This window comes from Branchiostoma lanceolatum, chromosome 18 (genome assembly GCF_035083965.1).
Source record: "Branchiostoma lanceolatum isolate klBraLanc5 chromosome 18, klBraLanc5.hap2, whole genome shotgun sequence".
Taxonomy (NCBI): Eukaryota; Metazoa; Chordata; class Leptocardii; order Amphioxiformes; family Branchiostomatidae; genus Branchiostoma; species Branchiostoma lanceolatum.
The window spans coordinates 7,584,107-7,598,738 of record NC_089739.1 but is presented as its reverse complement, the minus strand read 5'-3'; the positions used below and the strand labels follow the sequence as shown (position 1 = coordinate 7,598,738).

The window sequence follows — 14,632 nt, the reverse complement described above, 5'->3', positions numbered from 1 at the left end:
CATTTTTGAGCCAGCGTAGTTTATATAATAGTCTGGTTGAGACTATGTCCTAGACAAGCTATACCACCTAAGGGCATCCGTGGGCACTCGGTGTAAAAAAGAACTAGTTCGGTGACGTGCTACAAACTAACCTCTCATTGGCTTGTCTAACCGGTACGCTGGACTCTACCTCTTAAACTTTAATATGCAGGGGACGACTTCCAAAATCTTTTATTATTTTTACCCAAAAATCTGACAAATCTAGCTTTGCAATTGGGGTAAAGACTTACGATTTGCAATTGTATATGTTAATGTGTTTGGAAGTGATTGTACGGCTTCACTATAGGGTTAAAAGAATAGTTCACATATCGCCCTCCCCCCTCCTGGTATATAGTATAGACGTCCTTGTTCTGAAGGTGACGTCTGACGTGACGTCTTGCTCCCCGCCCCAACAAGGTATAGTTGCGCCACATCTACGGTCATAATCACTGCACTAAAGTAGACTTGAGGGAAAACTCGTATCGGACGGACACTCAGCCATGAGGTAGGTACTGTTTCCTAATTTGGTCTCACCTAGGGTTCTGTCTACCGTCCAGGACTACCTATGGGGCTTATCTCTTTGAAAGCACCGCAGAAGTATCAATTTAACCGCTGGCCTTGAGCGTAGGTTGAAACACAAAATGTCTTAATGATAGCCAAGTCAGTAGCAGGGTCATACAGGAGGAGTCTCTACCTCCTTATCTTAAGATCTTAACAGATAAACAGGCAGTAGATATTCACCTATCGACCAACCTACCTCTACATGTGCGACTTCAAGTCATTTCTAGCCGGCAGAAAAAACGCGACCTGCAAACGAATTTTGTTGGGGGCGCCGGCTACCGTCAGGGCGGGGCACGAGGAGGAAATGGTGAAAATACGTACCGCGATTCGGAACAGAACGAAAGTGTTGCGACGAACTATCTTATATTCTTAATCCGTAAACAAGCAGGGTACGTAATGTCACAAGTGGTGATAACCGGGCGAGTACTTGGACTAGTGAGTAAAGCCGGCGGTAAGGGTAAAGGATTAAATCAAATTGAATTGAATTTTCAACTGACTGCACGGAGAAATGATCCGCTGGTGGCTAGACTCCCCACGGCCCGGGCAAATTATTCTACCCTATTTGAGTATAAATTAAACTACTATTAAGCCAGCGTTGTTAGTCTTGTGAAGACTAAGGATCCTCAGTGTTCCAGTTAATGCCATGAGAGTTATGTAGGCCAGGTGGTACTTATGTACAGATTTGACTGAACGAGGAAACGGATTAGAATCGCCCGATCACTCTACGGGGGTAAGGAATCGTAAAATTTGGCAAAAAAAAAGGAATAAATGGAAAGGAGATTCAGTCCACTGTAAGTCCACTGTAACATCTCCCCCTATAATGAAACCCTCTGGTGGCCAAACTTTCCTGGTAAATATCCTCCCAAAAGCCGGCGTAGTAATTAGTCTGGTAGACCCTGATCACTCATAGTCCAGACAGATTGTTACGGTATCTAAAACAATTACAAGAGAGTTTACAAATCCCATGTATGTTCAAGTCATGATTGAAGACTGTACTCTGATCTGCACCCCTAGCTATAGTCGGTTTGTAAGGTCAACTCAAACTCGACCATAGACGGGTCTCTAACTTAGAGCAAAATGTAATGATAAACGTTGGTTTAGACTACAGAGCTCACTATAGTTCAAAAGTTTTGTTCGAGCTCTAATTTTGACCGAGTGAAGGAGGCAAAAACCATGGTGCCTGTGAGTGTGCTACCCCGTATAGTTCAGAGGGACGAACTTCACATTTTGAGGGACAGATTTCAAATGGTTTTCGTCTTACGTTTTGTGGCACTGTAGGTCAGACCCGTGGAAAATGTCAAGAAATTTCCATTTTTGTCGCTCAAGGAGGACAAAATGTTGGAATTTTGTCCAACACAAGAAGCAAAATTCCATGGGAAAATCGCGGCTTTAGAAGTCTATTTAGTCCCTACCAGACTAACCGCGCCAGCTACAGGGAGAGTATTTGCAAGGAGACAAACTTCCAATTTTGAGGGACAATTTCAATGGTTTTTGTCTTACGTTTTGTGGCACTGTTGGTGACCCAATGAAAATGTCAAGAAATGTCAATTTTTGTCGGTCAAGGATGACTGAAATGTTGGAATTTTTGTCCAACACAACAAGCAAAATTCCATGGGGAAAATAGCGACTTAAGAAGTCTATTTGGTCACTACCAGACTAACCGCGCCAGCTACATGGGGAATCTTTGCCAGCGAAGTTTGGGTGGCCACCAGAGAGTTTCATTTGCAAGCGGGCGAAATTTTGACCCTCGCTGTGGACTGACTACCGGCCAATAATTCCTTTTTGGCCGAATTCTACGATCCACAAACCCGTAGGAAGGCCTGGTGGAGGCTTAGCTCTCTTGCCGGACTGAAAAAGTGACCAACAAATTGGGAAAACTTTTGGCACGAGAAGTGGTCGGTCGTGATAGTGTCGATTCATCCGCTTTGCCCTCGCGCGCGATCGCATACACCTTTGGTAGCCAAATCCTCAGATCAAATATACCCATCATTTTGGCCAACCTCTACAACTGGGGATTTGTGGATCTTACATTGTATCTATCGTGAGGTCACACACGGAAATGCCGGGATTGACGATCGTAACAAAAGATACGATGATTAACCTGGCATCCAGTCTACCGAGGATTGGCTAGGCTCTCTACGGGGGTAAAGGGGCTTTCCTCCGCATGGTTAATCTTTGGCACCCGGTAGGAGTTTTACATGGTCGTGGCCCATGAACTACCACGGCAAACTACTACCGGGTGCCAAAGATATTTCGGCGGAGGAGAATGCCATCTGCCCCGTAAAGTGCCCGGCCTATTACACCCGACCTAATGATTATCTAGACTGAATTCCAGGTCAGCCGATCATCGGCCTAGATAAGAAGACAACAGGCACGGGTAAAACTTTTCTATGTAGGGTAGATAATTGCATGATGGTGTGGCGATCTTGCTTAGTCAATACCAGACCTATCGACGGACTGAAAAAATGGTAGAAATTGGCCACAATAAGTAGGATATTTTATCAGAGGACTACGCCGGTCAAAAGATGGTAGATTCGTCCGGCGAAGGACGGTGCAAGGTCACCATGTTCATTTAAAGTTGGCTAATCGCTATTCAATAGGTGCCAAGTGGTTCCTTGACAGAATATCCACCTTTTTTCGGCCAATTTCTACCATTTTTTTTCAGTCCGACTATTCTAGTAGAAACCAAGCGAGATCACTCCCAATACTACCCTATATTGACTGAATACAACTTTTTCAAGTCGACCAGGTGGTTTGGTAACACAAACGTTACATAAGTAACAAATGTCCTTTCTAGTTATATGATTTTATCACCCTTTTCTCTGCACACATTTCTCACGGTGTACTTCGTAGGTCGGCTGTACCGTGGTCAGGTAGTTGTCTTGAAGGGCGGGGTTAGAAATAACGTTAATTGTCACTTCACACGAAACCTATCAACGCAAAAGGTTGTGGTCAGTCATGAACCTAGTCGGCCATGTTGTAACCTGGATTCGGAGACCCCCAATCTCTATAATACCTATCCAGCTGCGGTTTCTCATGGTCTAACTCAGGGAGGAGGTTCTACACAGGTTGTAGCATTTCCTTGGGGCGTGTTTGGCCCTAGCCTAACTATTACAACACTGGTTCACTCAGGATGTATCTAACATGCAGATGCAAGGATCCGAACAAAACTAAGTGTCTAAAGCTAGGTTTGCCCCGTCTACTACTTCTGTTTAGTACGTCTCTTCAGTAGTGTACCTCGTTAACTCTCTAACTAAACGCGGCAACAAAAAGCAGACGCCAAAACGCTAATATTCTAGTCTGATGCTAAGGTCACATTTCGTTCCGGGGCCCGGCAGGGCAGTCTTGAATAACGAAAAGTATGATGTAAAAAGTAACAAAAATCACAAAATCATAATTTTTTTTCGTTTCCTCAAACGGAAATGTAACCATATAGCATTAGCCGGATCCTCACATCTGCTCGGAGATTATATTATCAGCAAGAAACTGATATTATTTGGCCTTGTAACCATCCACGGGCCCGACATAGGTGTGTTTTACCGGTCTCAGTCCTGTTAAGCATTGGCTTCTTTACCGAAATTCAACCTTTTCCCTCACCCCGTAAAAATCCACCGGCGGGCGCTAAGCTATCTGGGCGGGCGTGCAACACCCCCAATACCGAGGAAATCCCTGGGAGTTCACGGTGGGATGGTTAGCGGCTGATATTTACCAGCTGCACATATTTCGTGGGTCGGCTGTCATACAGTTGTCTTGTTGGGTGGGTCTTAATTACCACTTCACACGAAAGTCGCCAACGCCAAAGGCGCCATGGACTCAATTGGCCATTTTCTGACAGATTAGATGATAAAAACACTGCTCTTTTAATGTTTATTGAATTGATCTGTAGTTATGAAAATAGCCTTCACACGGCTTTAATCGTGGTCCAGTTGTGTGTAGAATTGGACTGGTTGAAATCAATCGGCCATTTTTTGACAGACTAGAGGATAACACTGCCAATGTTGATTGAATTTATCTCTAAGGTAGTAGTGAAAATATCCCTCACACGGCTTTAATAGTGGTCTAGTTGTGTGGTTCCAAAAATTTGCTTGGTTCCAAGATCTTTCGTATCTTGAACTTAATAGAGAACTTGCTACTTAAAGACAAGAACTCGAAAGAAGTTAGCAACATGGGGTAACATGATTCATGAAAACTATCTAACAATTTGTACATTGTTTCCGTCGTACCAGACACATCTTGGTACGAGGACGCATTTAGAGCGGTTACTGTGGGCCTGCATGCCCTTCTTCCGTCAGGCTTAGGCAAGGCGTTTCAATTTCACGTGATTCGGAGCTAATTCCTTGCATCAAAAGTCGTAGCGAGCTTGCAAGGATTTTGCGTAAAGCGTCGAGATCCCTTCTTGAATTTAGCGTAATTCGTAAGCGGTGTTCCTGTCTTTGGCGTAAATTGTTGTCGAAATCCCCTTGCAAGCCCCCACCGTAATACGCAGGTGATGATACAAGGTCGCCAGTTGTCTGACTAGGTTGATCTGGCGCACAAAATTACAGGTTGCCCTTTGTTCGTCACCTTTCAGACTCCAACCCCCTCCCCCATATGGTTTATCATGTGTTCTCCTGTCTTAAACAGTGGAAGGTAGAAATCTAGGTGTATAGAGATGCTCAAACGGAAAGAGGACAATTGTGTTGTCTGAAGCTAGTTCCTTAGCGGAAATATGACAATTCTAAAAGTTTTTCATCCATAGCACAACTACTAAATCTTGGTGAACAACAAACAATGCATGTTCTATTGGAAAAGGTTATCATGAGACGAATGTGACCGCGCCCTGGGGTCTTTTCAAAATCTAAAGTTTAGAAATAAAATGGTTCCAAATTCTTTTTCCAATTAAGAGGGTTCTTTTTGGAATCTATAGTGTTCTTTTAGAATCTAGAGCGTTCTATTCGAATCCTAATGGTTCTTTTAAACCTAGAGGTTTTCTTTTTATAATCTATAGGGTTTTAGAGTCTAAAAGTATCTTTTTAGAATCTAGAGGGATATTTTAAGAATCTAGAACGTTCTTTTAGAATCTAGAACGTTCTTTTAGAATCTAGAACGTTCTTTTAGAATCTAGAACGTTCTTTTAAAGTCTAGAGGGTTCTTTTCCCTGCTAGAAACGTGGCCACAACAGCGCCATATAACTACAAATTGAATCCCTACAAATTACTATTTGAAACACAGTGAACTTTAATGACGGACGCGACGGATGTCACGTTGTGGTAGCCACCGCGCGCGGTCAATGCCCGCTGGTGTTTAACACGATGACGCATGTAGCCTGGGGGCACACATTCCCCCGTAAACAGTCTCAGCACGGAGACGCACCATCATCATGGCTAGCCGCGGCGACTCTTTTCATATCTACTTTTATAGATGATGTGATCCCTCATTAAATGGATGAGTTCTATCCATGATGTAGCTGCGGCGACCCTGGTGGGAAGACGTATTTTGACTTGTATATTCATGATACAGTGTTTTCCTCCCACACTATACAATATACATGTACAAACAAAATATGTCTTCCCATCAGAGTCGCCGCGGCTACAGCGTGGATAGAACTCATCCATATCATGAGGAATTACATCATTTATAAAAGTAGATATGAAAACTTAGCGTAACTATTATCTTTATATAGACGTGACGATCCCCATAGTTACTAATACGTAACAATGCATTGTTTTACTAATTTCGGCAAAGTCACTTAATATGGTACAGTAGCAAAACGTTTCAGTCAAAATTCTCACCATGTCTCAGGCAAAAATACAAACGCAAAAAAAGGTGTTGGCGAGAAAATTGACATGAACAGATGACCTTGTCATCAGTGGGGCCGCCAGTCGTTGGACAGGTTCAATTATGATGTGACCTTTCGGTCTCACTGACTAGTGATTATAAGGGAGGGTGTGTTCACTTAGCGCCATCATACGGCAACATCTGATAATGTCGCACACATTTTGGCTCATTTTGCTGAATCCATTTCTATTCGTTTCCACGGAATTAGAAAGGAAAACAGTTAACGTGTACCGAAAGTGAGTACTGAAATCGGCAGAAACTATGAGAGAGGGGTAGCCATGTATGCCTCAGGCGAACGTCACGGAACCAACTGCCTTTCTCAGAATACACGCCAGCACGAACAGGGACCTGCGTCATGAAAGTTACGAGGAGCAGCCGATTTCCCCCTCTGTTCTAACGTCCCCTTCCTCGTCTCACTTCCTTCAGAGAAGTCGGTGTAACCCACACTAGTCTATGAGGTGACAGAGTATCTTAGAACCACTACTATCCGTTGCCATGTCTTCAAACTAAGCCGAGATATGCTTTGTGTCTTCTGTTGTCTTTCAAATCATACTTTGATAAACATCATGGATAGTATTCAACCGATAAAGTGATAGGTCATGTAAATCCAATTTTGGTCATGCACTCGATGGTCTCCATCCAGTGGAAAGCTTAAAGAGAGCCTGTCACTTAATTGCCATGACCTTTTGCGTGGTTCTGTTGAACTTTTGGCCCATATCGAGAGGAGGCGCTCTTGCACGGTCCGATGTGTGTGACCGTTACTGGCCCCTGCCCGTGTTGACACAGTAAGATACGAGTAAGTTCGAATTTTGAAAGTCTATCCATTTAGTTATTTCTACACGCGATTAGCACAGACAACACTATCACAATGTATAGCGAGGTCCATCATGCAAAAATACGCTGTGGTTGTGATGTGAGAACTCACTGAAAATCGTCGGTGGGGTTTTGCAGGCTCGCGAAACTGAGGGGATCATCATACGGCACGTTTTTGCGCGGTTTTGAAATGCTCAATATATGAAGTTACTACGCAAATGTGCTAAACAGTGTTAGTAAATGTCACTATCATAAATGTTTCAGCATTATTTCATTTACATTTTTTGGCCACTAATATTGCTTTGGTTGCCTTTAACTTAACTACACGGCACAAGGTCATCGGTGAAGAATGCAGCAGGGAGGATTTCGATTTATCTTTCTTTTTAATTCTAGACAACTGAGTTTTCTATTTCTATAAGTTAACGATGATAATGATTTACGTTGCTCTATTACTATGTTTTACAGGACATACGTTGGCATCATTCTTACCGTTGTCGTCTTGTTAATTGCAAGCCCAGTTGACGCCGGCAAAAGGAAGAAAAACCGTAAGTTGCCATTGCTTCTACCCGGTGTCAAGCCAGATTCCTGAGCTTACCAAATACGTGAAAGGTGCACCAGAGCACGACAAGTTTGGCGGGTATTCCAGTATACGTGAGAGTAGTACTCTAAGTGCAACTGTTGAACATTCGTGGAACGTGGTAATTTTCAAGCATAAGTCTAACCATAACTCTAACTCCAGCCCAAAACCCCTTCCCTAAAATACTAATCCTAACCCTAGCTCTAATATCAACCCTAATCCTACCTGTAAATCTTGCCCTGTCCCCATCGACCCCAGCCCTAACTCCACACAGGTGCTCCTCTCACGTACACTGGAATCCCCCCCCCCCCACCCCCCAAAGTGTCGCGCTCAGCCCAGGTGCAGTAGCTTACCTCTGGCGTATTTGGCATCTCAAGGATTTGGCTCTACACCGGCACTCATGATGTCATCTGTTCGCATGACCAATGTACGTGTATCAGTTGGGTATGTGTATGTAAACAAAAATGTGTACCAAGAACTCGAAAATCTCCCAACAATAAGAACGCCTAGCTATAGATTAATGCTGATGACATCACTTCAGGCCATTGATTTTCATTGTGAAAGTTAAACTTCCGTCAGCGTTCTGCCGGGAATCTAGAGGGTTCTTCTTAGACTTATTAGAGGGTTCTTTTTAGAATCTAGATGGTTCTTTCTGGAATCCAGAGGGCACTTTGTGGAATCTGGATGATTCTTTTTAAAATCTATTCTCCACATACAGCGAAATGTGACCCTCTGACCTTGAGGAATTGTGACTGCGCATCGGACTGTACAACCAAGGACGGTACTCATCTGACTGCCGCTCCGCCTAAAGGGTACGACAAAAAAACCGTCTGCAGATGTAAGTGCAATTTCGGATGTGTGAGGACATCTGGGGCAGCGGAAAGGCAGTGTGACGTCAGGCCTATGCGCTGGAAGGGCGGTCGCGGAGTCACATGCAGCTGTAAGTAACACACTAGCACCACCTGCAAGATCTTTATTCTTGATACGTAGCAGAGAAAAAAATGCAATTTTTCCCCTTTACAAAGTGATTCACATTTGCGTCAATATCTAGTATTTGTTTCCGACCAAAATGTATCTGACTTGCAGACATTATAAGGAATCATTAACATATACTACCATATTAGTGTACCCATTAAATTTGTCTTCTAGAGATATCAATGCCCTTGGATAGACGTAACTGTCAAGAGAGCTATAGGTATAATCTTTGTGCCATATACGTATTATCTGTCTGGTGCCCCCCTCCCCCCCTCCATTTAAGGTACACAGCATTCTGGCTATATTGATATTTAAATGCAACAGAGACGGGAGTCGGTATAAACTTCCTGGGTTCTCTTTACCAATTTCTGACGCAACGTGTCAATATACGGCCACTTGCCTTGTATTCTCAGAAAGACTGCAGCAGGACAGTCGAAATTCCATGTGATAATTTGTTTGTGTTGCTACAAAGTTTTAACCCTATACTGCTTAACCTTTGGCCCTGGCTATTTTTGGCCCGGCCGGGACCCCGAATCATTTTAACTCGGTCGCGGGACCCGGTAGCAAATAGACGCCTTGAGCCAATCGTGCGAACACGGGGAGGTACCACCATTGTATACTTGTTGCATGATGTTATACTCATGCGTTGATCTTTTACTCCCTCTCAATAGGTAATCCTTGCAGCGCACCACCGCCACCACCACTGAACTACGACTCAAGCAACTGCACGGGCTCCGACTTCGTCAGAGGTACTATCTGTGTGTTCGAATGTCCAGCCGGCTACGATTCACCGGCCGTAGAGGACCGGAGGCAGTTCTGTGAGAACGGCCGCTGGAGGTGGAGCGTCACAACTGGATGCAGTGAGTACTGTACCTTCGACTTTGTAGATATCAAAAGCAAAGATAAAGATAATATCACGAAATGCACCAAGCTAGCCGGCCACACGATCTGCTCGGAATGAGTTGAGTAATAGAGCGTTTTTCACTCAAGGTCGTGAGAACCGTGACCAATATGGGGCCGTACACAGCTACTTGTATTTGTATTCCGTGAATCGTTCATTTCGGAAATGCTCTGATCTTCTCGGATAAACTTCATAAGTGTGCATAGCCAAGGAAGTTTGGTATAGCTAAAAAAGGGACATTACCAAAACTTACAGAATTTCCGATAAAACACAAAAATGTTGTGCACGCAGCTCTTCAGCTGCGATTCATTGTGAGCACCACTATGAACATGGCATGGAGGCAGTCTGCGTCTGCTTGCTTCATTGTGTGGGAAGTTAGTGAAAACGCTTTAAATTCAGAAATGTATTGCTCAACAATGGTATGTGATGCATTTCTACCAATGACCCTGACATAGAAGCGTGTTTCTTTCAACATCTCAGCTCGGGATGGAGGCTGGTCCGACTGGGTGGACGGTGAATGTAGCGTGACCTGCGGCGACGGCACCCAGACCCGCACCCGTACCTGTGACAACCCGGCACCTGAAAACGGAGGAGCTGATTGCGATGGGGATGCCAGCGAGGTTGTCGCGTGCAGCGAGGACCCGTGTCCGACCGAAGGAATGCCTACAATGATGCCGACAAACGGTAAGAAAGTTTGTGTTTAGTCAGGCCCCCTTCCTACTCTATCTCAATTCAATAATCAACTGCGCATGCTCAAAGCCTCCATCTGTTACAGAGTGTGAAATACTGGAAGTCTGTGTTGAATTTCCTCAATGAGATGCCAAATCGAATCTTTATTGTATGTACATTGCGAATAGTCGACAAAAAAAAGACTAAGGTTGGACGTATATTTTTGCTACGGATAAGCTGAAAAACATATTTTTTCTAGGTCTAAGGTAAAGTAAAGCCCCCTCTCACTGGACCCACGGCACGCTGGCGGAGTCGCTGCGTCCTAGACTACATCTGTGTTACCATTGACATTATAATCGGAATATCATTCAAAACGTACGACCAAGTATGACCAAAAAGACAACAAAAAACAAGAAGCTTAAAAAGATTCGTTTTTTGTCGATGAAATTCGTTGAGTATTTTGTCAATTCCATCGGTCGCAGCGACGACGCCAGCGTGCCGCGAGTCCAGTGAGGGGGGGGGGGGGGGGGCTTTACTCAACAACAATTCCGAAATCTATCGCCCATGGTCATACGAAGACCAGCCATACATTGGGATGTATCTTTCGAACAGTGTCAATTTGCAAGTTTGATGGTGGAGGCATATGTGTGAGGCAATTTTGATGAAATGCAATTCTCATAACTATTGTTCTTTGTTGTTTTCCAGCCCCTTGAATGGCACGACAGCTCAATTGGCCAAAAGAACATCAAGAGGACGATATTATATGTGATGGAAGAAGCCATAGAAACCTATTGTTCAAGCTAGAAGTAAGCAACCGCCAGTAAACATTGAATAGAATCTGTTGCTAGTATTTGCATATTTTCCTTTGCATCTTTCAAACATAATAAGAGGCCTGTCTACAGAATAGAATAAGTTATAGCTACAAGAGGCTAATGTAATCGTAGTTTTTTCTTCTATGTGGCGTTCTTTGAGATAGATGACGGACAAATATCAGAGGAGGTAGTCCTAGTAGCATTAGAGCCTGGTCATACTTAAAACTCCCATTCTTTATTGCTGATGGTGTTCTATCTATTGAACTATGCAGTGAATGACAACAAATTTTAACAGTTATAGAAAGGAACTTCATAGTACAATATACGCTGAAAGCCGCCTTGGTGAAATCTATACCCCCTTATGTTCCTTAGTCCGTCCTATATATGGTCATTTTGAACTTGACGTTTTATTGTAAGGAGTTGTTTGAACCAAATTTATGTCACACACCAAAGGTTCATATTGCTCTGATTTTGTAGCCTCCTTAGCATACTCTACGAATCGGGCTTTTTGGGGTTTATAATGTGCTTTTTTCTGATGACAGAATTCTAGTTGTACTCGGTTTCTTGCGGACAAAAAAAGCCTGACTCGTTTAGTTTCCTAAGGAGGCTACTAATTTTGTAAGTTTCCTAGAGAAACAAAACTAAATTGGTCTCCTTAAGATGAAGTGACATCACTTTGAATTTCCCTCCTGACCAAAAAGCGACCAATCATACGGCCCATGTCTTCATTACCAAATTTGGAATTACTACCCAATTTCCGAGTGGCCAGTTGACTGTTAAATTTAATTTGAGTTGTTTGACTGGAATATGCTTTGAGGAGCAACCTAAGATTCCCTGAATTGGTTGATTGCATAAGCCTTTAATTCAATCAGTTTTCTGAAAAAAAAAATGGTTTGGTCTTATTTACTTGTTGTGGTTTTTGTAAAGGACAAAAAAAGCTGTTTGCGTCATCTCCGGTTGGATGGTGACGTCGTGACCCCCTCCCGTAAAAAATTTTGTTCGGTGATGAGGATATTAATATTCATAAAAATTCTAATATTATGATATAATTATGCAAATCCATGTAGATATACATATATTTATATATAGCAATGATCACACCGCATATGTGACTTGGTTCTCTGTGGTCTATACGGCCAGATTATTAGGCTGAAGGAACAAAATCGACTTATTCAAATTCTAATCTTTCATTTCGTTTCATTTGGAGAGAAAAGCAGTGAACAAAACAAATCGGAAAGCCAAGAAGCCATATTTGTGAACTGTGTGATCTTTAGAATAGGGCGGTTCGCACAAAGTCATCCAGCGGGCACAAGTCATGTATGTTATTTGCATAGATGTGTCTAATTTGCATTTTCAGGACACCTCACACATTGAACGATACCCCTATAAAACTATGACAATACTTAAACCCATTTTCAACATCACAGAAAAAAAAGAAAACAACCAACCATTGTCTTTGGACCATCCAACATATCTTAATTCAAAAGCAACAAAACTTCGTATCGAACCGCCTTATATAGCCAATAAACTGTAGCAATGCTATTACCAAGTTATAGTAATATTTTTCAAAATTATACAACATATATCACGAATAATTCAAATAGTATGTAATATTTTGCAGGTGTGCTTGGTTTAGTTTGAAATTAAAGTGAGCATTTCAAATCATAAAGTTATTATCGGTACCAAAGATTAGTACTGGCAGCAGAGTTATAATATGTACCGGATTCTTTGGGCTGCTGTAAAAAAGATTGTTAAAACCGGATAGGCGGAATGATTTGTCAGCCTGGGTTGCCTATGTGTGGCTCTATGGTCGGCTAACTCCTACAACGTCTTCACCCTATATTTGGCCAGTTACTATTTTTTCCAGCAACCCAATGAGTTTGATATGGAGTATATCAGAGTTATATTTGTTTTCAGCCGTAGTTAGATAAAAGCAAAGCCTACGGTATACACTATTAAATAATGCATATCATCTTCCAATTTTCTTAGAAAACTCTCCACTCTATCTTCAGTAAGTATCCAACGCTATAGGTATGGCCAATATCGAAAATATTTGTATTTAGACATCAAGCTACAATTTCATTATACGAAGTATTGCAAATTCAAATATATTAACCTACCACAGCCAGTTCGCCCGCCCCCCGGCCTAGGAGATCATAGTATGAAATATTCGCGGACTTTGTAATGTTACAGATCACATACCAGTGCTACCACCTGGAAATTTCGTGTAAACACTTTCGATTTTGCAACAGAAGAATGATTCAAACTGATATGATCATGATAATAACATATGATGCACAAGAATGTGATACAAGCAGATATCTCTATCTTCTTCAATTAAGAGCACATACCTTGTTACTGTTTTGACTCTGCTCTGTAGATTAAACTTTACTTTCCTGATATGTTGAGTTGTCTTTTTTTACTCAGTTTCATTGACTCTATGTTTTACATAATCGTATTTCTTATAGCGGCATGCTACACAGTTAGTCTTTAGCTTTATGACCGATACTAGATCTTTGTCAGAAAGAAATCCGGAAACAGAAAAGCATTAAATCTCTATCTTCATATCTAACGTTACATGTACCTTTATAGCTACGAGTATAATAACAACAGGCTTTCTGCCCATGTAGTTTCTTTTGTAGCCTGGAGTCCAGCCTTGTTAGCTTTGGTTGTTGGGAGCGGACCAAAGCTAGCTAATAAGGCTGGACTCCAGGCTACAAAAGACTCCAGGCTACAAAATACTAGTAACCTGGCCCCGATATGTTGAAAATCGCGAGCATCAGCGCTGGCCTATAAAATAAACGGCCGGCACCAGGCAGAAAGCCTGCAAAGGAGGCTAGAGGCCCTCAGGAAAGCCAGTCGGTCAGAAAATTTGATAAAATTGTCCAACCCAACATCTGCTTCAGCCTCGGAGATTCGTTCTTTCTGTGCAAGGCTGCAAGCCCAGTTTAGCATTGCCCCCTGTCAGAATATGGCAGTACTGCTAACAAGGATCAGTCGCACTTGTATCTAATCTTCAAGCAGATGTCCGACTGGGGGTACATTTCCTTTGTGGTGGTTTCTGAGCGCCCTCCCCCTTTCAAGATCTGATCGCTATTAATTAAGACGAATAAACGAACGAAAGTATAATCGTCTCGCTAACCCGACGAAGACAATTTTGTGACGACCTCTACTTGAAGTGCCCTCCTCCCCAAGCCAAGACGATGCAAGATCTGGTCGATTATGGTAGTATTTTATAAACGGAAAGTACAATCGTCTCGCTATAGTTATATACATTAATTAAAGGTGACCCATCCACTGTATTGAGGTAAAGTCTACCGAGAGACTTGTCTATTTATTTGTTTGTTTGTATTTTTGTTTGAGTCTTTAGCTATTTATAGTTCTACAATCGTTATATTTGGTCCGATCCGGGTTGCATCCTCTAACATTGAACATAGGTGCACACGTCAGCATTCGTCACAAGATCATGCGATCTGCGTATGATGCAAC

General features: G+C 42.6%; 1 protein-coding gene across 1 annotated transcript; it reads left to right on the top strand.

Annotated features, from left to right (window-relative positions):
* The first annotated feature begins 390 nt into the window (after positions 1-390).
* LOC136423841 (coadhesin-like) lies at positions 391-12,086 on the top strand. Its single transcript, XM_066412194.1, has 6 exons — positions 391-523; positions 7,675-7,754; positions 8,505-8,726; positions 9,433-9,621; positions 10,143-10,346; positions 11,037-12,086. The coding sequence occupies exons 1-6, from the start codon at positions 519-521 to the stop codon at positions 11,042-11,044; spliced, it is 708 nt and encodes a 235-aa protein (XP_066268291.1). The 5' UTR covers positions 391-518; the 3' UTR covers positions 11,045-12,086.
* The last annotated feature ends 2,546 nt before the right edge of the window (positions 12,087-14,632 follow it).

Excerpts from the sequence above, each read along its gene's own strand:
- LOC136423841 (XM_066412194.1), top strand. Across the intron at positions 7,755-8,504 it reads CGGCAAAAGGAAGAAAAACC|CGAAATGTGACCCTCTGACC; the intron begins GTAAGTTGCCAT and ends CTCCACATACAG. Across the intron at positions 8,727-9,432 it reads TCGCGGAGTCACATGCAGCT|GTAATCCTTGCAGCGCACCA; the intron begins GTAAGTAACACA and ends CCCTCTCAATAG.